Source organism: Lissotriton helveticus, chromosome 1_1 (assembly GCF_964261635.1).
Source record: "Lissotriton helveticus chromosome 1_1, aLisHel1.1, whole genome shotgun sequence".
NCBI lineage: Eukaryota > Metazoa > Chordata > Amphibia > Caudata > Salamandridae > Lissotriton > Lissotriton helveticus.
In genome coordinates, this window is record NC_136057.1 from 1,311,794,371 (window position 1) to 1,311,819,325 (window position 24,955).

Genomic DNA, 24,955 nt, shown 5'->3' on the forward strand with positions numbered 1-24,955 from the left:
GACTCTCCCATGACGCATTTGGACGTCTAAACCGCATCCCTCCCTTCTGATTGGTTCATAGCTGCCGCCATGTTGGCTTCCTCGCGATGCTCGTGAGGGCCACGGCTGGGCTCCTCACCGCCCTCCTAGTCTGCCTGCTTGCCATCATGGGCACCCAGTAGGTGGCACGATTCGCCATCACCTGCCCAGCTGGCAGTCCATAACATCGGACAGGTGGGTTTTGCAGATTGTCCGAGAAAGCTATTCCCTCCCCTTTGAGACTACCCCCTCCCTCCATGCTACCTACTTATTACAGGCTGACAGAGGACCACCTATCCCTTCTCCACCAGGCAGTGATGGCTCTTTTAGCCAAAGGAGCCATAGAGAGTGTCAGCGCCAGAAGTAGGTTGTGGTTGCTATTCCTGCTTCTTTCTGCTGCCAAAGCAGGACGCAGGCCTACGTCCTAGCCTCGACCGGTGCTCTCTCAATTTTTTCCTCGAGAAGGAGAGATTCAAGACACTCAGTTTTGCTCATGTCCTGTCTGCCCTGGACCCTGGATTGTGGCACTGGACTTGCAGGATGCATCCTCCACATTCATGTCCTGCCGTCCCACAGGTGTTCCCTGCGGTTCATGGTGGGCTCTCACCATTTTCAGTTTGTTATGCTCCCTTTTGGCCTCACCAGCGCCCCATAGGTATTCACCAAGGTGATGCTGGTTGCAGCTCATCTGCTGAGATCAGTGGTGCCAGTCTTTCCCTATCCCGACGATTGGCTGTTGAAGGCAGGCTCACCTCAGGCTGTCCTCTCGCACATCCAGACTATGGTGGAACTCTTGCATTAACTGTGGTTCACTATAAACTTGCTGAAGTCACACCTGACTCCCTCTCAGATGCTCCCTTTCATCTGAACTGTTCTGGACACTGTATGGTTTTGAGCCAATTTCCCCGAATGACAAGTCCAGGATATTCAGGCTATGATACAGATGTTTAAGCTTTTATCCTGGATTTCGGTGAGAATGGCTCTGAGGATTCTGGACCTCATGGCCTCCTGTATCCTGCAGCATCAGGGGAACCACTCCGACATGGTCAAGTTCTCAGATGGAACTGAAAAGGACCTGCAGTGGTGGCTTACAAACTGCAATTGGGTCAGTGACAGACTCCTCTCTTTTCCACTACCAGATCGGATGGTAGTGACAGATGTATCACTCCTGGGATGGGATGGCCATCTGGGAGAGGTAGAGATCAGAGGACTCTGGTCTCCGGTGGAATACGGACCCCACATCAAACTGATGGCGCTCCGAGCAATCCGATTGGCAATTAAAGCCTTTCTACCCTCCATCCAGGGAAGGCTAGTGCAAGTGTTCACAGATAACACCACCGCCATGTGGTACTACAACAAGCAGGGCGGGGTGGGGTCATGGACCCTTTGTCAGGAGGCCCCACGTCTAATCATTCAGCATTCCGTTAATCATTTGTTGCAGTTACACTTTTCGCCCTAAGTGGGATGGGTATGCCCAGACATGGGTCCCTTGCTCACTGTGCCACTGGATTCAAGCTAGCCTGGCTGATGAAGGGTGGCATACCCCGAAACCGGTCCCAGGATGCTTGTTTCCGGTCCAGGCTTGGCAGTTCTGTCTGGACTGTTCCTTTGGGGCACAGGGTCAAGACTGATTTGCATATGGCTGGGTCCAAACTGGGGTGGCGCAGTGGGCAAAAGAACAATGGATTTAACCCAGATTTCTTGACTGGGGGATGTTTGAATCATTCAGCATTCCGTCCATCATTTGTTCAAGTGGCCCTGGGTCTCCGAACAAGGCTGGAACAATAGGTCATATCCCTAGTGGTTCAACATCTGACAGGCTCGCTGAACGCCAAAGCGGACAAACTCAGCCAACGATGCCTAACGGATCACGAATGGCTTCCCCATCCGAAGGTTTTCAAGGTCTCTTTCAGCAGTGGGGAGAGACTTTGTTAGATCTGTTAGCCACTGACGACTGAGAACGTGCAATGTAAGCAGTTCTGCGTGCTGGAGTTTCCAAGGAAGCTCTCACTCGAAGATGCTTTTTACTCGAGTGAAGCTTAGGCCTCCTGTTCGCCTTTCCGCACATACCACTCCTGCCCAGAGTTCTCAAGAACGGTGGGGCCCAAGTCATCCTTGTGGCTCCAGATTGGGCACGGAGAGTCTGGTATCCTGAGATGTTAAGCATAGCCATCAGCCCTCCAATCAGGCTGCCCCTTCAGGAGGATCTTCTGTCACTGCAACAGGGGAGCGTTTTCCACCCAAACCTGTCGAAACTCCGTCTTCTTGTGTGGAGATTGAGCGGCGACAGTTGACCGCTTTCAACCTCGTCCTCACTTTTCTTACGGGCACACTCGTTGAGCCTCTGCACAATTGTCCACAAAGGCTCCTTACCATCAAGACAGCCTTTCTCGTGGCAATAACTTCAGAGGGTCAGTGAGATTCAGGCCTTGTCCTCCAAGCCTCCTCATTTTAACATCTACCCAGACAAACTGGTGCTTTGTACAAGAGCTTCCTTTCTTCTGAGAGTGGTCACTCTGTTTCACATAGGCCAAACCATCACTCTGTTGACTTTTTACGTTCTTCCTCATCCCTCCAAGGAAAAGGAGCTCCTTCACTGTATGGACCCAAAAAGAGTGTTGTCGTTCTACTTTGATCGCACAAAAGAGTTCCGAGTGGATGACCAACTCTTTTTGGGTTATGTCGAAAGGAAGGCAGTCTTGCGAAGGTTCGCAGTCCGCATCAAAATCTGTTGAGCATTGGCTAAGAATCAACCCCCGGAGGGTTTGCATGCTCATTCAAACAGAGCTAAAGCTGCATTCACTGCATTAGCTCCCGGAGTTCTGGACCTGGACATCGGCCAGGCAACATGGGCTTCCCTGCACACATTTACCAAACACTGCTGTCTGGCCAGTCATGTCCGTAGGGATGGGCACTTTACCTGTTCGGTCCTGCAGGACTTATTCATATGAAATTGGTCCGCAGACCTACCTCCGGGGAGGTATAGTTTCAATCACGTGAACAAATACTTATTATCGGTAACGTCTTATCTGGTAGAGACTATCTAGCCGTAGATTCCTCAGCGACCCACCCATCCTCCCCTGTCTTTCTAGGGACAGGGCTTTCATGCCACAGGGAGTCAAATGATCCCACCTACTGTTGCGCAGGGGTACTGCTCACAAACAATTTCGAGATCCAGTCTGACGCCTGGGGATAATTGTAATGTAAGGAATGTGAAGCAAGATAGTCTCTACCAGATAAGGCGTTACCGAAGGTAAATAACTTGTGCGTTAGTTCCCTAGTAGTTGCGAACAGGGATTGAGAGTAAGGTACTCTGTGTGTGTGGTATTTGTTTCCTTTTTATGTGGCTGGAATTTGTGCAGCACTCAGAATGAGTATACTCCACACTAACTATTTGAATCCTTGATGCTGGTATATTCGTACGTACTATCTCAGTTTTAAATCTTTCTCTATTGTCCAGCAGCTTCTTATCTTTCATTTTAAGGAAACATTCTCCGCTTTAGGAGAGCCTATTCCGACTGGTTGAATGGCTGTATAGTGACACTGGTTTGACCTACTGGTTTCTTTAAACATCTGATATTTGAAATCCTAAGCAATTTAGGGCGATCAAAAAGGGAGAATTTTATTATGAAAGATTTTTTTAGGCATGGGTTCTGGACCAAATTTATTTGTTCAGAACAATTCCCTATCACTAGGCCGGAATCAGGAGGTGGCACAGAATATTTTACACCTAAATATGTTATTGCAGTTTTTTTTCTCATTCTAAAGGAATACCTTGTAACATTTCTTTGTTTTTGTTCCCACAGAACATGGACTGGGAAGCTCTCCTTAGCAAGCGTCTGAAGCCTCCGTTTGTCCCAGTGATTAAGTGGCGTGAAGACGTTAGTAACTTTGACGAGGAGTTCACAGCAGAACCTCCGAAGCTAACCCCCCCAAGGGAGCCCCGGATTCTCACTAAAAAGGATCAGGACATGTTCAAGGAGTTTGATTATGTCTCCGATTCTTGTTAGCTTCTAAGATTAACTTTGATGGTAATCATTGTCCAGCTCCGCATGAGAGCAACAGGCTGATACGCGGAGAAAAGACATGCCCCTGAGTGCGTAATAATCCGTGCAACAGCAGCCATGCACAGTGGACATGGCAAATCTCCACGGTGGCTTTGCATCTCCATAGTCTGGTTTTTATGCTCCTTGCCTCAGGACTGGGTGTTGTTAAACCAGCTCCCTTTTTTCGTTTTCTGTTCCGCATTGCTGGATCTGTACTAGCTGTTAAATAGGGACAAGCATCCATATGGATGGCAGTGGGTTAGAGAGAGCTGGTTAGCCAGGGTTTTAGATCAGCATTTCCTATTCCAAATGTGATTTGGGATTGGACCATTTTGCCTTATTTTCAAATCTGGTTTGGACCACTTTTATCATGTAGTTTTAATTATTTTATTACTAAAGTATGTATATTGTGGAACCTGGTGCCAGGTCCAGTCATGTCCTTCATGATGAGAGAAAGCATTCCTGCAAGTATGTGTTTTAGCTGATACTTGGCAAGAGAAAGTATTTTAAGTAGGGGTGAGTTCAGAGTTGGGTCTTCGAGTGATTCGTGTTGGAAGAGCAGATAGTGGTGGATGAGTGAAGTTTAGTTTTGGTCTCCTTGTGGAGGCAATGGAAGCTAACATAATAGAGTAATATGGGCTGGGGTCTGGGTGAGAAAAGTAGAGATGTCCGTCAAGGGGATGTGTGGATGGAATGTCTGGATAAGAAGTCGGTGTAGAAGAGAGATGAAATCAAAGTGTCCATCAGGGTTTAGAAAACTGGTAACGGATATGAACCACGTTTGAAGAAAGGTCACTAGCCCAACAGAGACGGATGCCTCTACTCTTTTCTAGGGAAGGTTTTGAAAAGTCCAGATATCTATTTAGGGTGAGCCTGGTTTTGGAGTGCCGTTCCCAAACGTTGATGGCTTGACAGAGGTGAATGCCATCCTTCGATGGTAAGTGTGATTTTGGAAGACTGGCTTGGGACAGTTATCTCTCGATTTCAAATTAGAGAGCATGGTTCAGGGTCTTTAATTTAGGTAGCTTATACAGCCCTCTATTTTTGGCCAAAGGTAATCCACCTTCTCCCAACATATGATTGGATGGCCTATCTGACTTAATAAAATATCATGGCTAAAATCATAATTATTATGCCCAAACGCTTTACCTAAATACAGGCTGAAGATACCGGCCTTTCCGGTATCCGAAAGCACGGTTTGGATTTCCTGGAGAAGCCTGAGATCAGCTAAAATGAAACGTCATAAGAAGAATGAAGCAAATTTATTTGGAACATTTCCAAGTGCTCTGTGTGTTATTGTTTACAAATGCAGTTATGTTTCCCACCTGCTTGTGAAGACTGAAGAGTATACTCCAGAGAACTCACGTGATGCCATTTTTATTTCCGACTCAGTTGGCATCTGCTATTAGGCATTATGACCTGACTGTGCCAATGGAGAAGTATTGTATGATTGTAGATTTTTCAATGAAGGACTTTTACTGTTATTGAACCCATAGCAGCACTAAGCCCCGTCTTGGTGTAGGGTTGGAGAATGTGATGTCCCAAAGCCAGGAGATGGTCTCCCTATTCCACTGGATGGCATCCCGTTTGAATGTGCTTTGGAAAACACAAAGTCTGAAAACAGAATCCCCCCTTGCTTCAAATAGGAGCTGTGGCAATGACGAGTTATCCCTTATGTAGTAAGGAATATAGAGATGTAACATGGATTTTACATCTGCACCCTTCTGTGAACTGTAGCATTTGACTGTTTCTGTGTGCCTTTCTCAACAGCAGGAAGTGAGAAGGCCCTCTCCTTCCCTATACCAATGCCCTAGTGCCGCTGTGGCTTTTCCTACCAACAAATGGCATCATACCAAAAGAGAAAACTGCAAAGAGATCAGAGGATGGTATTATGTTACACATTGAAATACAATAAAACACTGCCACCTTTTACTATTGTTTTGAGTATTTTTTGTTTTCACAGCGGCAAGATGATCCACTGTCTGAACAAGTTACTTCTGTAGCACCTGGCCATTCAGGGATTCTATCACAGCATTGTCTTGGTTGCTCATCTATGCCAGTAAATTCCAGGAGTACAAACACCGATGGCTTGATCCCAGGTGTACCGTATGTACACTCTAAGGACACAAACTCATCTATGGCTTGCTTTCTAATCAACATTTTGACCTTCCAAGAACGCAATCACATTTACGGCATGGTCTGTAGCTTACCATATTCACCCTCCAAAAACACAATCAAATCAAAGGTATGATATCTGATCTACCTTTTTAGGTCGAAGCACGACCTGCATTCAATGCGTAAGCATTGATTGCAGTGCTTCGACAACTATTGTGATCCGTTTTTGGGAATGTGGGACACGACTCAGACGCGCGCTTTTGCAGTCTCAGTTTTGACCGCGGGGAGCGCGCGTCTGAGCCGCGCTTGCGCAGACGAACTCCCAGCCCCTGCTTTCGCTTCGCTCCGCTCGCATGCATTAATGGCACACACACAGACACAGCCAGCCCCCACCCCTCTGCATGCACACACATACAGGCGCGCGCACACATAGACAGACAGACACACGCAGACAGACACACGCAGACAGACACACGCACACACACACGCACACAGACACATACACATACGCGCGCGCACCCCCTCCCCCCACACTTACCGGGGTCTTTTCGTGTGTCCCTGTCTCCCTCGGCAGCCTGCGGGTCAGTCTTGACAACAGGCGGGGCTCTCCACGACCACGGGAGCTCCACTAGTTCACAGGCAAATCTTCCGGCTGACTACAGGAGCGCGGGTTAGGCTCCCGTCCGCTTCCTGTTTGCGGCCCCGTCCCAAAACAAGTTGCCTGGCTTCCGTTCTAATCCGGGCTGCGGACATAAAGCCCGCAGGTAGGTGTATCCCAAAATATCTCACAATAAAAGCAATTTCAGTTTGTGGTGCTGCGGCTTAGCCAAGCATCAACCGCAGAATCATTTAGTCTGGAGAACAACTGCTGGGCCTACTTAAGCTTTTATCTTCGGAGGTCGTTATGTATTGCCACTGATTTGTAGAAAAGTAACCGCTGTTGTGGCAGAGCTCTCAGGCGCTATTTAGGCATCCCCCCCTATTACTGTTTGTATATTACAGCTCACATGTCACAAAGGCGCGGTGAATGGGTGTTTCCCACACGATTAGCGCCAATTAAGAACATTAATTTAATTACCCCACCCACGTGAACCTTAAAAGGGCAGCCTAGTTTTTTAAGGCACAGTCTGCACATAAAATAAGACTTTTGGGAAGTGGATAGGAGGTATTGTGGTGTGCTGTGGCCTCCCAGGGGGCGATCCTTTATCCAGCTTGGGCCATTAGCCTGGCTGCATCACTGTAAGCCGTACTGCCCACACACGGACAGCTTGCACCGCCACCCCTCCAGCAGAGGACAATCCACCTCCCCCCAGGGAAATTCAATTAAGAGTGTCTGTCTCCTTCCCCAGTCAATGAATGACACCATCAGGAGACAGCCCCCTCCCCGGAGACGTGTCCGCCAAGCCCTAAAAAAACTGTAATTTTTTTATTTACCGAGAGGAGGCAAAAAAAACGACCCTCGAGGATGCCCACGAGACTTGCAGAGACAGGCCCAGGTACGTCTAGTTCATTGTCACTCGTAATATATCTATCTATTTTTCGCTGTTTATGCCTGGTTGAATCTGTTATGTTGAGTCTGTGTGCAGAGAGGTCTGTGTGCAGAGAGAGGTCTATGTGCGGAGTGGGTCTGGGCACCTCCTGCAGAAATGCGTGTGCCCTGCTCGCTATGGCTTTTAGTCTTAGAAAGCTAGCTCGGTGGATCTGTGTGCCCACTGCAGAGAGCAGTGTACAGCTTCAAGGGGCCACTATGAGCTCATTTAACGAATCCATGCGCCGTCCTCGGAGCGCTGTGTGTAACCTTCCTGCTTCCAGGGGTTCCAGTACCTGCTCCAACGGCGCGCAGATTCCCAGCTGCAGTGCCTGTCCGATGGCTCCGCGGCCCTGCTGATCTGTTATGCACGGGTTCCGGTCTAACTATCCACGTGAAGGTGCCTGCTGCCGAGCTCTGTGTGTTCTGTGTGTCACAGAACCACATCCTGGCACGGACAACTCATACACTGGTGCTTCCGACTGACCTCTGTAGGAATATGGTCATTCGTGGCCCCTTGTGGCAGGAGCAGGTTATCCATTCTGGGATTGTTAGACCTCCTACAGCACTGTGTTTCTCGGAGTCTGTTTTTTAGGTCTCGCCTGTCAATGCGCATGCGCATTGAGCAGAGCGAGACTATAGGGCTTTAAACAAAGTTTACCGAACTGCGGCGATTTGGTGCTGTGCCCGTCACCAAATCGCCGTCTGTTCCCTCAGCCGCATTCCTCCCACACCTTTTGAAGTGAAGCTTAGCTTCACTTCAAAGGCCCCGGCTGCTTCACACCCACATGCCGCTCTACCCGCTCCGCCCCCTCCCCTGCCCGCCGTGTCGCATTTCTCCTCCCCCCTCCCCTTCTCTGCCTTCTCTCCGTCTTGTTTTTTTTTTACCCGCTCCGCCCCCTCCCCTGCCCGCCGTGTCGCATTTCTCCTCCCCCCTCCCCACAGCAATGCCCTCCGCCGTCTCTCGTGTTTCTTTTGACTCGTTTTCATTAGGGTTGGTGCTGTCTTTTCCTGCTGCTTCACACCACCTTTTGCAACAATACTTGTGTCTTGATTTGGGATTTTATCTTTTTACACCGAGTTGCAATAGGTTCGTGGTGAATTCACATGTTATATTGTTCAGCAAAGTGGATTATTATTATTCCAATCTGTAAAGTTGCAAAACAACCCCCAGTAAGAAACGTGAAACTGTAACTCGGGTCAAGAACTGCATCTCCGTCATTACCGCATGCGTTCATGCTTCACCGTGTCACTGATTAAGGTAAATCAGCAGTTAGCTGTATCTTTGAATTTGGAGCAAAATGTCATTGGCAAACCTCTATTTTTTTTATTAGACTGCATCATCTAAAGAGCTCCTATGCAGAGCGAATAATCATGTTATGCCGCCTCTCCCGATACTAATTTACTGGAAGTTTCTACTAGGCAGCTTTGACTATCTATCCCAGCTGATACAATGTCAATCAGAAAACTGAACATTTCATATAAAAAAATAGGAGAATAAATTCCTGCTGCTTCACACCCTCATCGTCTACACACACACCTACAAGCATTCCTCCAAGTTGTCTCTCTCTTCAATCATGTGTGTTGTATCCTGCACGAGCGCCGCGTCAGCTGTGACCCCGCTCTGTGCATGTGGACGCTGTGAATGTCCCTGCGTGTGCGCTCCACTCGTGTCTTTCTATGCAGGCTGCCTTCTGCTGTGTGCATGCGTCTGCTGTACTCGCAGACTGTATGGGTGCCTATTTGTGACTATGCCCGCAGGCGTGCGCCATGTTTTGTATACTCTGTGTGTTCTCTAAAGGAATGCATTTACTGTTGTAGGCACAGTTTGTGTGTACATTCACTTCGTCATCTGCTATGTAGGTATACCTTATGCACGCTGTGTGCGTGAGCCTTCTGCGATTGCCGTACGTGCAGCCTCCTGTCTGTGTTTGCGCCGTCTGCTCTGTCTGTCTCACCCTCAACCCCTCACCCTCACGCACCCTCAACCCCTCACCCTCACCCTCACTCACCCTCAACCCCTCACCCTCACTCACCCTCAACCCCTCACCCTCACTCACCCTCACCCTCCCTCAACCCCTCACCCTCACTCACCCTCAACCCCTCACCCTCACTCACCCTCAACCCCTCACCCTCACTCACCCTCAACCCCTCACCCTCACTCACCCTCAACCCCTCACCCTCACTCACCCTCAACCCCTCACCCTCACTCACCCTCAACCCCTCACCCTCACTCACCCTCACTCACCCTCACTCACCCTCAACCCCTCACCCTCACTCACCCTCACCCTCACTCACCCTCACCCTCACTCACCCTCAACCCCTCACCCTCACTCACCCTCAACCCCTCACCCTCACTCAGCCTCACCCTCACCCTCCCTCAACCCCTCACCCTCACTCACCCTCAACCCCTCACCCTCACTCACCCTCAACCCCTCACCCTCACTCACCCTCACTCACCCTCACTCACCCTCACTCACCCTCACTCACCCTCACTCACCCTCAACCCCTCACCCTCACTCACCCTCAACCCCTCACCCTCACTCACCCTCAACCCCTCACCCTCACTCACCCTCACTCACCCTCAACCCCTCACCCTCACTCACCCTCACTCACCCTCACCCTCACTCACCCTCACTCACCCTCAACCCCTCACCCTCACTCACCCTCAACCCCTCACCCTCACTCAGCCTCACCCTCACCCTCCCTCAACCCCTCACCCTCACTCACCCTCAACCCCTCACCCTCACTCACCCTCACTCACCCTCAACCCCTCACCCTCACTCACCCTCACTCACCCTCACTCACCCTCACCCTCACTCACCCTCAACCCCTCACCCTCAACCCCTCACCCTCACTCACCCTCACTCACCCTCAACCCCTCACCCACCCTCACTCACCCTCAACCCCTCACCCCCTCACCCTCACTCACCCTCACTCACCCTCAACCCCTCACCCTCACTCACCCTCACCCTCACTCACCCTCTCACCCTCACTCACCCTCACTCACCCACCCCCACCCTCACCCACCCTCACTCACCCTCACTCACCCTCACTCACCCTCACTCACCCTCACTCACCCTCACTCACCCTCTCACCCTCACTCACCCTCACTCACCCTCACCCACCCTCATTCACCCACCCTCATTCACCCACCCTCACTCACCCTCGCTCACCCTCACTCACCCTCACTCACCCTCACTCACCCTCAACCCCTCACCCTCCCTCACTCACCCTCACCCTCCCTCACCCTCAACCCCTCACCCTCACTCACCCTCAACCCCTCAACCCTCACCCTCACCCTCACTCACCCTCAACCCCTCACCCTCAACCCCTCACTCACTCACCCTCACTCACCCTCACTCACCCTCAACCCCTCACTCACCCTCACTCACCCTCACTCACCCTCACCCACCCTCACCCTCACTCACCCTCAACCCCTCACCCTCACTCACCCTCACCCTCACTCACCCTCAACCCCTCACCCTCACTCACCCTCAACCCCTCACCCACCCTCAACCCCTCACCCTCAACCCCTCACCCTCACTCACTCTCAACCCCTCACCCTCACTCACCCTCACCCTCACTCACCCTCAACCCCTCACCCTCACTCACCCTCAACCCCTCACTCACCCTCAACCCCTCACTCTCACTCACCCTCACTCACCCTCACCCACCCTCACCCACCCTCACTCACCCTCACCCACCCTCACCCACCCTCACCCACCCTCACCCACCCTCACCCACCCTCACCCACCCTCACCCACCCTCACCCACCCTCACCCACCCTCACTCACCCTCACTCACCCTCACTCACCCTCAACCTGACCCTCACTCACCCTCACTCACCCTCAACCCCTCACCCTCACTCACCCTCAACCCCTCACCCTCAACCCCTCACCCTCACTCACCCTCAACCCCCACTCACCCTCAACCCCCACTCACCCTCAACCCCCACTCACCCTCAACCCCTCACTCACCCTCACTCTCACTCACCCTCAACCCCTCACCCTCACTCACCCTCAACCCCTCACCCTCACTCACCCTCAACCCCTCACCCTCCCTCACCCTCAACCCCTCGCCCTCACTCACCCTCAACCCCTCACCCTCACCCTCACTCACCCTCAACCCCTCACCCTCACTCACCCTCAACCCCTCACCCTCAACCCCTCACCCTCACTCACCCTCACTCACCCTCAACCCCTCACCCTCACTCACCCTCAACCCCTCACCCTCACAACACATATTGTGTTACAATAGGTGTCACATTTGCGAAAGATAAAACTATTGGCATTGTAAATAGCAAAGCTATTAATTTCGCTATTTTCAAAACAAGCACATAAATAAAAAATGTGTCCTTTACAATACCAATAGCTCAAACTTTCCTAATGCGAGACCTATTGCATTGCTGTGCTTCTCTCCCCTGCTGCACTCTCCTGCTCTCTAGAGATGTGGCCTAACGACCAGAGCTGCCATCTAAGTGACGTAAATACAAAACATGTTGCATTCCAAATGCTATAGGTGTCACATTCGCGAAAGTTATAACTATTGGCATTGTAAATGACAAAGCCATCAATTTAGCAATTTTAAAAACCAACAAATAAATAAAATATGTCATTTACAAGACCAATAACTACAACTTTTCTAATGCGAGACCTATTGCATTTCCAATGCTTGTTCTTCTATCGAGTCCAACCCCGAGTAGCTCTGATTGTATCTATAGCAGCCACATCCAGTGCCTGGAGCGGGCAGTCCCTGCAGTAAGGCGCTAGCAGGAGATCTTGAGTGAAATGGTGTTCTCTGACACGCGTTTCTTAGTGATTAGTGGGCAGAGTCCTAAAGATGTGTAGGGCCGTGCGCAGGCTCTGCTGTTTTCGTTGTGGCAACGTCTGTGGGCATCTCTGTGTATTATGTTCATTCTAGTGATGTGTATTTTTGACTAAGATGTCTCGGCGGGGCCAGTTCCGCTTTTTATACTTCCAAGGTCGGTCAGCAACAAAAGTACCAGGTAGCTGGTTAATAGCACTGGCAGCTGTGCAAGTGGTCCACGGTTCCTGGCAGAAGATGGGGCTGGCGGACCCGGGCTGCCCAGGTTGCACCAGTGCTGGGCACTGTTGTGCAGTGGGGCGGTGGTACCGCTTGCCGTCACTGGCACAAGCAGGCCTCTCATCAACTCAGGGGGGCACTGGCTGGTTGAGCTGAGAGCCTACAACGACCTGTTCTTTCTACAGACCAACCACAGACCGTGTTGGTTAAAGAATGTTTTTAGGGTGTTAGAGTGGCTGCTAGAAGACGGGTGCCTGGCGGATCCATATTCTGTTTGGAGAGACGACTAGAGGTGAGTGTGGGGGCAAGGACCCGAGTAAGGCGAGGGCTTTTTCAGAGGGCCCCTGAGAATAAGCCAGCACCTAGAGAGGGTGTCTGGTGAAGGTAGCAGCGCTAGCCCACCCACGGGGTTTGTGTGAGGCAGTGCATGTCTCTGTGTCCGTTGTTAACTGCTTCTGTCGGTGCCCCACCCCGATTCACTTATACTGTGTGTATCTCTGTAGACCTCGGAATCCTGGGCCGGCACTAGGGCAGTGCGAAAGGTGCCACGGCACCGGGCACTGACTTCGGGTCGGCGCTGTGTTTCCACAATATATTGTGGATGTAAAAGCGCCTGCTGCAGATTCTTTGCCACCAGCGATTGCCAGGCAACAGTAAAAATGACAAGGTAAGTCTGTGATTAACATTAATAAGCAAGCCCCTCTTCCCTCCCCACCACTGTTGGGCTGGGGGGTCTCTGACGCGGAGGACCTACACACAGGGCTGAGGGACATACAATCTGATTTACACACAAGTGCCTTCAAGCTCTCGGTTAGTGTGGGGGAGCGGAGGGAGCTGCACTCGTGCCCCTCTGATTCACGCACCCACTTGCACTGATTCACTACCAGCTTCATCAAAGCATGCCAGGGGACCTTGGGGGTGCACACGTGTGAACCATTCGCCTGTGCGTGCACTCATCCCGGGACCCCGCACCAGGGTTGGATTGGAGTCACAATTCGGCCCAGGCAGCCAAAAAAAAAAAGCATTTGCAATGCAATAGGTTTCGCATTTACTCCAGTTTAGCTATTGGCATTGTAAATAACAATGCCTTTTATTTATGTTGTAAAAACAGAAACAAAAATAAAAGGCATTGTCATTTGCAATGTCAATAGCTCAAACTCACATACATGCGAGACCTATTGCATTGCAAATGCTTGTCATTTTCAAGCAGATACATGCATTTCATGTACATTTCAAGGAGACACACATCATTGCTTTACCTATCCACATTCAAACACACTGTCACACCTTCCTCATGATCATTAGTCTGCCTTATTCAAGCTTGAAGGTCATTCCAATGACGACATATACTCCCGTCTACCATATGCAAGTTCTAAGAACACAATCGTACCTAAATAATCATTAACAGTGGTTCCTGGGATTCACTGCTACAAGGATACCTACAATAATACACCTTAAATTGTCTAAGAGCGAATACTAACAAGTGTAGACTGATTGACTTACTACACATTGCTGACAATAAACTCAATGACGTGAACTCAGAAAGGTGACAATAATTTTCATAAATCACTATTTTGAGTCAATTCTTGATAACAAAATGTGCAATTAACAAGGTTGTATATATGCAGAATAAATGTGATTGCGGCTGATTCATATGCTCATAAATGTGTATATGTAAATGGACAATTTTACTTGAAACTTTTACCTGTTGTATGTACTGCACACTTTGTCTCACTCTCCACAATAATGCGTATATGGACTTGCTTTGATGTTCAGAATCAAACTTTGAAGAGTGTAATCCTTTGATCGACGATACTTACCATTATACCATTCAATCACTCTCACACAGTATGATTTGATCAATCTTTAGGCTGCCTGTGATCGCCAATGCACATAAATCTGATCTCTACTCAATGGAATGACACATTAGTTGCCCTTACATTCACAGAGTCGCGACATAAAATGGCACCATCCACTGCCAATCAGTGGTGTAACTGTTTGAATCAGAGGTCATGTTTGACTCTGTTTCTGTCGGAGCCCACTCATCCAGTTAGAGCTATTAGGACAGACAAGTGTACTCGAACCTGCTGTTTCCCCATTGCATCTATTTGTCATTTTTTTAAGTTAGCTTAGACACACTCACAAGTGATTCCTTGTAGGCCCCAATTGGTCCATTGGCACATTGTTAGTTCCTGGTGGAGTCGGCTAATTTGTTTTGACCGTTCTAATGCTTGCAGTGTGACTAACCAACCGTTTCCTTCTAGCACCTGATTATTTTGGGGTATAGCAACTCACACATTGTTACCAGACACCCCCAAACACAGCATCGTTGACTTTAAGCCTAGAGCCAGAAACTGTGGTTTGAACAAAATACTTTGGCTAGGGGCACTATAACAGGGCTTCCATGTGTGTCAGTGAGTGTGATATTTGGAGATGTATGAACATGTCTCGTATGAATAGGATATATTTGTATGGGTGACTGCGAGCCTGTGTCATATGTACTTGCAGCATAGCACATACCTTTAGCCATATGTGGCACCGTTACATGTATAACAGAAACATAGTCATTTTTCTTAATGGGTGAAATTTCAAGTGCAGAAGAATGTTCTGCAAAAATGTTCATAATATGCAACATTTTTCTGCACTTTACATTACTCATTTAAATCAATTACTATATTTTTCAGATATAAAAGTGGCACAGTATCTACTGGCCTGCTGTCTGTAAATGTGATACTTTGAAATGGGAGAAAATTTAAATGAAGAGATAACTTAATCATTAAAGTAACTTTTCATTTTAATTATCCTTCACTACTTTTTCTTGTAATTTCATTACCAATAAAAATCGTTTATGGTATTGGAACCCAGTTGCATGTCGAGGACCATGCAGTGTGGCTACATTCATTTGGCTATGTATTCTTGTGGGCGCGTTTTGCTAGTTATCAGTGAATTTTCACAATTGCATTAATGGGGGCCCTCACACTGTTTATTAATGCAGTAATCGCACAAGGCTGTCCATTTATCCTGATGATAGCCATTGACTTTAATGGGTCGAAATGCCGACATTTACTGACCAAAATTGCATATTGTTACAATATACTCAAGTAATGTGCAATACATCGACTGGTTGTGAACATTATTAATTGGCATTTCAGATTAGCTATATGTGTGATTTCTATTTTCTTTCAAGGCATCTGTGAGCTCCTCCCTTTCTAAATGGGGTGTACCAGATGCTAAAGATATTATTTAAATATGTATGATATGAGGTTGCACAGCAAGTAGTGGGTTTCTCTTTTCTTTCTGACTACATACAATAACAAATGTTTGTTTCAAATGAATTGATGTTAGTAATTGCACTTAGCCATTTTAAGTTGCATTATTGTAGAGGCATCTTTGTATCAATGAACCCCACATCCAGTATGATTATCAGTGTTATCCAGGTTCTGGTCAAGTGTAAGTTTAGTTTAGTTTAGTTTAGTTTATAAGTTTATAAAGCGCTCACCTCACCCTGGGGCATCGCGGCGCTATCCAGTTAAAACAACCTCCCTAGAGCTAAAAACGGGAATACTCTAAGTTAAAATAAGTAAGCTTTCAGCTGTTTTCTAAAACCGTTGTAGCTAGTCATAGTGCGCAGACCCAACGGGAGTTGATTCCAGTACTTGAGTGCTAGGTACGAGAAGGTTTTCCCTCCCGTCCTGACCAATCGGATGCTCGTGGGCTGTAGCAACTGTTGAGTTGTTGATCTCAGATGCCTACTAGGGATATATTTCCGTATCTTGTTACGTAGATACATCGGGCCAGTCTCATTGACTGCTTTAAAGGTCAGACAACAGATCTTGAAAAATGACCTCTTTTTTACTGATAGCCAATGGAGTTTTCTTAGCAGTGGCGCTGAGGGGGAGCCTGCCGGTTGATTGAGAATCATTCTAGCGGCAGTGTTCTGCACCACCTGTAACTTGGCCATAAGTGTCTCCCCGACTTTCGCCAATAGAGCATTCCCGTAGTCCAATCGTGAGGTGACCATTGCTTGGACTAGTGTTCTCCGATGGTGGAGCGGAATGTAGGGTAATATTTTCCTTACAAGTCGGAGGGCATAATAACATGAGCTTGTGATTGCCGAGACTTGGGCCTTCATATTTAAAGCTCGATCAAGCTTTAGTCCCAGACTTTTCACTATCTTTTTTGGTGATGGAGCGGTCCCTAACTCTTGTGGCCACCAATCCTCTGTCCAGACTTCAGTAGCTATACCTAGTAGCATCAGTTCGGTTTTATCCGGATTCAACTGGAGATAGTTTGCAGTCATCCAGTTTGCAATGGTAAGCATTCCTTTAGCAAAACGTATTTTGTCTAAAGCCGGGTTTGATCCGATATTAAAGATCAACTGTATATCGTCTGCATAAGAGACGATACCAAAACCTAATTGCTCCACCATCCTAGCTAGTGGGGCCATGTATAAATTAAAAAGTGTCGGGCTCAAACAAGAGCCCTGTGGCACTCCTCTGTTTAGGTGATATTTTTTTGATGATTAGGCGCCCAGTACCACCGTTTGAAATCTCTCTGAGAGAAAGTTGTTAAGCCACTTGAGTGCCATTCCATTTATCCATACTTCCATGAATCTCTCCGCCAGCCTACGGTGTGAGATGGTATCAAAAGCTGCGGAGAGATCCAATAGAACTAGGATTGCTGACCCCCCTGCATCGACAGTGCGTCTTAGCGAATCTGTTCCCTCTAGAGTCGCCATTTCGGTACTGAACCCAGGTCTAAAACCTGACTGCGAAGGGTCCAAGAGCTGGTTTGTCTCGAGATAGGCACTTAGCTGCCTGTTAATGATCCCTTCAAGGATTTTGCTGAGAAGAGGCAGGAGGGAGATAGGTCTATAGTTTCCTAGGGAGGTAGGATCCGCCGAGGGTTTTTTTTTTTAAATCGGGCGTACATGGGCTTCCTTCCATATGGGAGGGATCGTGCCCGTAAAGACTAACAGGTTGAAAATATCTGTGATTGATTGAACACAGCTGGAGGCCAGCAGCGTCATAATCCTTGGGGTGCAGATGTCACTCAAAGAGCCCGACTTAGCTGTCCTTAAGCCTTTCAAGACCTCCTCATTTGTAATTGGTGAGAAGCTACATAAAGAGCAGGCTGCAGTTTCAACCGTCCTTTCTAACAAATGTTGCACTCCCTCATGGGGGGGCACAGGCAAGGGGAAGTTTTCATAGATTTTAGAGATTTTATTGTGAAAGAAGTACCCTAGGGAGTCACATAGCTCCTGTGACTCCTCTGTGGCTCGACAACATTCTGTAGGGGCTACAAACTCCTTCACTATTCCAAATAGAGCTTTGGAGGTGTTGGGCGCGCTCTCTATCTGAGTCGTGATGAACATCCGCCTGGCCTCTTTCATTTTTAGGTGGTATTTGGCCAGCGCCTGTCTATGAGAATTTATTGTCATTGGACTTATTCGCTCTCCATCTTCTTTCCAGGTCTCTGCAACAAGCTCTATCATGTTTTAGTTCCATTGTGTACCAGGGGGCCGAGACCCTCCTAGTTAGGATCTTTTGCTTCTGTAAGGGAATAATAATATCCAGTGCCGATTCCATAGTCAGATTGAAGGCCTCCAATTTAGCCCCTACCTCACTAGCAGTGGGGGCAAGTTCAGTGGGAAAGACCTCCTCAAAGGCTTCTACCGTGAGTTTATGCCATTTCCTCCCCTGCCTGAAACTAGTTTTCATGGGGCGCTTAGCTGCATGTGGTTTCACAAGCGGCATCCTAATCTCGATTAGGGCATGATCAGTCCAGAGGAGGGATGTTGGAGTCTTACACACAAGCTGGTCAATGTTGGAAAAAACAAGGTCCAATTGATGGCCCGCTATATGTGTGGGCCCTTCTCCTCTTGGCGAAAGACCAATTATGTCTAATGCCGAAAAAAGTTTATTTACTTCTAAGTCGGACCGGTTTTCCCCATGGAAGTTAAAATCTCCCAACAAAATGAATCTGTTACTGGCTAACACGTGTAAGGCAATGTGTTCCGTCAGGCGATCAGTAAACTTGGCTTTCGGTCCCGGGGGCCGGTAGATTAAAGCACCATACCAGCCCTCGGAGACCGACACTGTAACCTTAAAGATTCCTAATTCTAAACAGTCATCATTCATTGTTGATATCCAGTTTACAGTTAGGTGATTTTTGAATGCAATCGCAATCCCTCCTCCCGTTTTTGTGACTATCAGAATGGATAAACTTATAGCTCTCCGGTATAGCTAGAGTAATGGCTGGTTGACTCGCCTGACTTAGCCAAGTCTCAGTAAAAAAGCACAGGTCGGGGTCATGAGTATCTAACATGTCCCAAATCTCACAGGAATGTTTCACCCGGGATCTAACATTACACAATAGGAGGCTCTGTGAATTCTCTCTCCTGCTGGGATGGTATGATGTTCCTTCCCCTCTTGTAAAACACTCGGCCGATGCGTTCATTTGAGGCCGGCAGGGGGTACAGACTACTCGTCCTTCCAGCCCTGGCGATATCTTCAAAATACCGTCTATCCTTCCCTTCCCCGTCTGGGTTTGTATAGCCCTCAGGGAGTCCAGGGAATAGGTACGAGTCTGCACTCCTCGAGGGGTCATTGTGCCATCGACATGGTCCCCGGGCGCGGTCTGGCGCGGTCTGGCTTGCCATTGGCGCGCCCGCTGCGCACGTCCGCTGCGCTTCTGTGCAACCATTTCTTTTAATCCTACCCCCTGTGTCTGCCACTAGAGCGCCAACCGCCCTGTGACCCCCAAGATGGCTGCCCGCGAGGTGTATGGGAGCCCTTCCGTGTTCATCCCCGGCTGTGGAGACGCCGCAATTAGGTTGCAATGCACCCCCCCGTGATGTCAGGCAACAGTAGAGAAAGATACCGGTAAAACAATCCTATTCTAATTTTAACAGGTTCTACTTATCAGTAATGTCAAGTAACAGCAGATAGTGATACAATCTAAAAATACAATCCTCGAGCGTAATTTAAAAAAGCTTTAGCTTAAAAGAAACCACTCCCGGCTTCCGCCTCAGGAGAGTTGTCTAAACTGGAAACCTGAACCTCAGTGCGTACACTCTTTTATCCAGCCCCCTGTGTCTGCCACTAGAGCACTAACCGCCCTGTGATCCCCAAGATGGCTGCCCGCGAGGTGTATGGGAGCCCTTCCACGCCGCGATTAGGTTGCAATGCACCCCACCGTGATGTCAGGCAACAGTAGAGAAAGATACCGGTAAAACAATCCTATTCTAATTTTAACAGTTTCTACTTATCAGTAATGTCAAGCAACAGCAGATAGTGATACAATCTAAAAATACAATCCTCGAGCATAATTTAAAAAAGCTTTAGCTTAAAAGAAACCACTCCCGGCTTCCGCCTCAGGAGAGTTGTCTAAACTGGAAACCTGAACCTCGGTGCATACACTCTTTTATCCTGCCCCCTGTGTCTGCCACTAGAGCGCTAACCGCCCTGTGACCCCCAAGATGGCTGCCCGCGAGGTGTATGGGAGCCCTTCCACGCCGCGATTAGGTTGCAATGCACCCCACCGTGATGTCAGGCAACAGTAGAGAAAGATACCGGTAAAACAATCCTATTCTAATTTTAACAGTTTCTACTTATCAGTAATGTCAAGTAACAGCAGATAGTGATACAATCTAAAAATACAATCCTCGAGCGTAATTTAAAAAAGCTTTAGCTTAAAAGAAACCACTCCAGGCTTCCGCCTCAGGAGAGTTGTCTAAACTGGGGGTAAGGGTGTGTCCCCTTAAATTTTCTCACGATGATACTTAAAACACAGGCAATGTTTCCTGTAAACATGAATAAGGTAGGCTAGAGACCATAGCAACACAAAAAGATGATGGACGGAATGTTGAACATTGTCAAACATTCACCTCCAGTCACAGATCTGGGTTTCCATAGTAAAAGTGTTATATGGTTTGCTAATAACTTTGGCGCTTTTAGATGAATCTTCACAAAACTGTCTATAAAAAAATTATTGATCTCGGCTCCTTCATGGAAAGTTTCGTGGTGAACCTGCCAAGCGAGGGGCGAGGAAAAAAAAGGGCAATCCCAAGACCAAATTTCCTATTTATTTTCCATAGACTTTTGGAAGGCTATGCTGCAAAAACTGCTGAACGGAATCAAACCAAATTTTCCAGGAAGCTAGATAGAAGTACAGGAAGCGTGCTTTTTGGGATTTGGTATAATTCAGTAAAGTAGTTTTTGAGATCATAAGGATAAAACACAATTGTGTATCTGGACAAAGGGATTCAAGGGTCTATTGCGTTACTGCAAAAGCGGAACTCCAAAAATAATTTCTAAATCAACATCACCGTTTCCCTGTAATATCCGGATACGCATTAATTCACCAGTGGGGGCCATAACACTGCACACTTGCTCTGTTTCATTTAATTCGACATCAGGGATTGGTGAAATAAAAAGGAGTACTGCTGTAACATTGGTAGAGTGTCTAAACCTATTCAACTAGTTATTATTTACACCTGCAGTTCTAGACGTTTTACCATGGTTTTCAACAAATGTTAATTTTATTCAGACACACCACCATAGTGGCAATGGATCTGCTAGAAAGAAAAATAGGCGTAGGAAAATCAAAAGACCAGATTTAATCTTCCATTTCCCAATTTTTATTAAAAGCAAACTTTTAGTATGTCTGACATTTATGCATTAATTAATTCTTTATTCAGTAAAAATCTTAAACTTTATTTCAGAATGATCATTTTATTTTAAAGCTCGGAAAATAGACATTTATTTTCTAGATCAGTTGAAAAGTTTAGCAAAGAACAGATAGTTCCAAATTCATTCTCTCCTAACATCCCTAGCTAACGCCATCATCTTATCCCTCAATCCTGCAAAGCAAACAAGAAATAAATCAAAGCATCTTACATCCAGGAATCGATCTGCAATTCGACAGCACTTCGAGATGAAATCGAAAAGAGCGATCCCCTCTAAGCAAAATCAGGGTTTTTTATACCCTAATTTCCTAACTTAATCTATCTAAAAAGTATCTAACATCACCAACTCGGGTTCTGAACGGACAAATTTGGGATGGGTGAGCATCTCCTCACCATTACAACATCATATTCATGGTGATTCAGCAGTTTAATAAAAGGCAATTGTTTAGGACAGTCTTTGGCCTAGCCACTTCCTTGACTGGTAACTTCACGTTTCTTTCCCACGTTCAGAACACTCGAATGTCCATGTTTTGGCAACCATCCTGACTTCCAGGGCACAGTAGCCTTGAACTTCTCATCCGAGCACAGGCAGTTCATTCTCACTTGCAGGCTTTGGGTGTGCATGCGCAGTTCAGCACTTGCTCGCAGTTTACCAGAGCAGCCATGTTTTCACTAGGCCTCAGAGGCCACTTTTGGAACTATCATAGAAACAAACACAAATTCATGTTAAATATGGAACTAAAGCCCTTCTGTTTACCTCCCACCGTACTAATGTTTCCCTATTAGTTATTACCTAGCAAGTAAGCCACATAAATGCGTTTCATACTTATATCCAACGACTTTCTGGCTCAATAACGTGTACAATAAGCACATTCATATTGCTTTTATTTATATTTAAGCTGGGCATTAGTTCACATCACAATAACAATACAAATTAGTTAATTATATTGCTTCATGCAAGCAAAATCAGTATTCCCATGTGTACATTTGTGTGCATCTTATACTATTGTTGGTTATTTCACCACAACACACCATTAGTAAACGTTAACGTTATGGAACATTGATTTCACAAGGGGTACACAATTTTGTTTTGCCACCTTGCTCCATCACCTCTGAACCCAATTGAGAAAAAAAGAGCTTTCCGAGTGGGCCAGGGGATTTTTTTCCCTTTGTGCCAACTGGCTCCTGCGGGAGTCATTCTCCCCTTGGGAGCGAGCGCTCTGATTGTCTGCCTGCAACATGAGAAAAATGTTGCAGGCATCCATTCCAGGCCTCAGGGGAATTAGTCTCCTGTCCAGAGATTATGAAACAATGTATTTATGAGGAGGCAGGGTAGGGATGTCCTGCCCCCAGCCCTTGTGGGTTGGGAGTGGGGTCCCAAAAGGCATATATATATATATATATATATATTAGTTTTATAAAAAAGCCGCAATCCAGCAAGATTCCCATGTGCTTTTAAAAAAAAAAAGAAAGCAGCAAAACAATGTCCGGCATTCTTTTTTTAATTAAACTACAATGGGCCAGGGCCCACAAGTCTTTAATGGCTAATATTTGTGGAGGGGCGCAAGTGGGGCACTACTTGCCGAACCAGTCCTGGCCTGCGGACCCCATCCCTTTGGCCAAATTCACAATAAAGGGGAAGGGACCAACAGGACCCCTCCCCAAGCCACTCTTGGATCCCGGGGAATCCATCTTTCAGCAGTGCGGACCCACGCCCCTCAAACAATAACAAAGGCCCTGGGAGGATGGATTCCCCTGGGCCACTATTGGTCCCGCCCCATAAAAAAAGAGGGGTCCCAGGGTATGGTGGTCGCTGGGGCCCAAAGTGGCTTAGAGAGGAAGGACTGCACACCCACTCCATAAAAATTAACAGAAGGCCTCAGTGGATGAGTTACCCGGCACCTAAAGTAGTTTGGGGAGGGGGCCCGCGCCCCCCTTCCCTCAAATAACAAAGGATGCAGGGGATATGGTCTCCCGGGCCCAAAGTGGTGAGGGGAAGGGCCTATGCTACCCCGCACCTTAAAAAAATATATAAGAAAGTCCCCACAGGATGGAGTCTCTGGGGCCACTAATGGCTTGGGGAGGAGGACCACGCATCCCCACCCCATTAAAAAAAATGCCTCGGGGAATGAGGTCTCTGGGGCCCAACGTGGCTTGGGGAGCTGTGTGCCCCACTCCCCTTAAAAAAACAATGGCCAGGGTAATGGGGCCAGATAGAGGCACAGGTGGGGGTCCGCATGCACCTTTCACTTTATTATGAATTAGGCCCCATAAAATGGGGTCTCCGGGCCCAATAGAGGCATTGGGAGGGGAGGCTTCACGCTCCCCTCCTCGCTATTGTGAATTAGGGCAGAGGGATGGGGTCCCTGGCAACAGGAGTGGCTTGGTAAGGTTTGTCGTGTGCCCCCTCTCCCCTTAAAAAAAATAAAGGCCCCAGGGGGGACTGCAAAGGTTCATGGGGCTCTGCCTGAACGATTTAAAAAAAAAATACTGCTCGAGGGAATGGGAACCCAGGAACCTGCAAAGGTTCTGAGAGGAGGGCAACACACCCTCTTTAACCCCTTCGACGCTCATGACGAGCTCAGCTCGTCATGAGGTGTACCTCTGGTACACTCATGACAAGGTGAACTCGTCATGTAAAGTGGGTTTTTGAATTTTCCAGCGCACAGCGGGAAAATGCCCCGCATGGATGCGGTTAAAAAGTGGCCCCGGGGAATGGATTCTGCATGATTGTGGTCAGGACATGAGAGACCAACTGCACGCTGCGCATGCCAAAAGGCTGTGAGTAGGGTAGAGTTGGCGGTCTGCGGGGATTGGCTGAAAACTAGACCCTGTGGCCAACCCCATACTATGCACGGGTAAAGGCAGTGCATAGCATGGGGTTGGCTACCTGCATCGGGTTCGATGCAGGCTGAAGGTTGTCCGCAGTTGGGGGGTTGCTTGTCTGCCAAGATTCATCAGTTATAGTTATCTCAAGTAACTATAACTTGTGCCCTCGCCACACATTAAAGAATTTCTGTGTTTTGAGTTAAAAAATGTATGTTGTCACCAACATTTTTACCTAACTATAAAGCCACTTTAACCATTGTTTTTTATTCAGGGTTTTTAAAAAACGTTAATATTTTATTACCATACCTAAAGCCAACCCACTGCTGCACACATCTGAAGGCAGTGAGGAGTTGAAAACAAGGTCTGCGGCCAAGCCTTCACGCAGAGCCATGAGTCGTGGTGGGGGTGAGGGGGGGGGGGGGGGGGAGTTTGGTCACAGGGCCTGACCTACGTGCACCCAACCCCACGCCATGCCCAACCTTCTGGCATGAGCAGCATGTGTGTGGTTGGTCTCATAGGTTCTGGCCCACTCAGGCAGACTTACTGGCTGCGTCAAACAGTCAAAACACCAAAATATAAAAGTGGGCCTATTTATTTGCTTAATGAAGGAATAAGCATATCAATATATGCAAAGCAGATCTATCATCTTCCTCGATACAGATTTGTAATCTAATGTGTATTTTA

General features: G+C 47.8%; 1 protein-coding gene and 1 long non-coding RNA gene across 6 annotated transcripts in view; one reads left to right on the plus strand and one right to left on the minus strand.

Annotated features, from left to right (window-relative positions):
• The window catches only part of LOC144823203 (serine/threonine-protein kinase N2-like), a 643,207-nt gene extending 637,211 nt beyond the window's left edge, over nucleotides 1-5,996 (plus strand). For all 4 annotated transcript variants that reach the window (XM_078681534.1, XM_078681528.1, XM_078681543.1 and 1 more), the window contains one exon: nucleotides 3,825-5,996. In XM_078681534.1, coding sequence (XP_078537660.1) covers nucleotides 3,825-4,028 — 204 coding nt within the window. In that variant the 3' untranslated portion in view covers nucleotides 4,029-5,996. The remainder of the gene's footprint in view (nucleotides 1-3,824) is intronic.
• The window catches only part of LOC144823223 (uncharacterized), a 94,234-nt gene that overhangs the window by 16,627 nt on the left and 52,652 nt on the right, over nucleotides 1-24,955 (minus strand). The window contains exon 3 of one of the 2 annotated variants that reach the window (XR_013608753.1): nucleotides 21,384-22,140. The exons of the other annotated variant lie outside the window; for it this stretch is intronic. This is a non-coding gene — a long non-coding RNA (uncharacterized LOC144823223). Of the gene's footprint in view, nucleotides 1-21,383; nucleotides 22,141-24,955 lie in introns of those variants that run through there. 2 annotated transcript variants of the gene reach the window in all.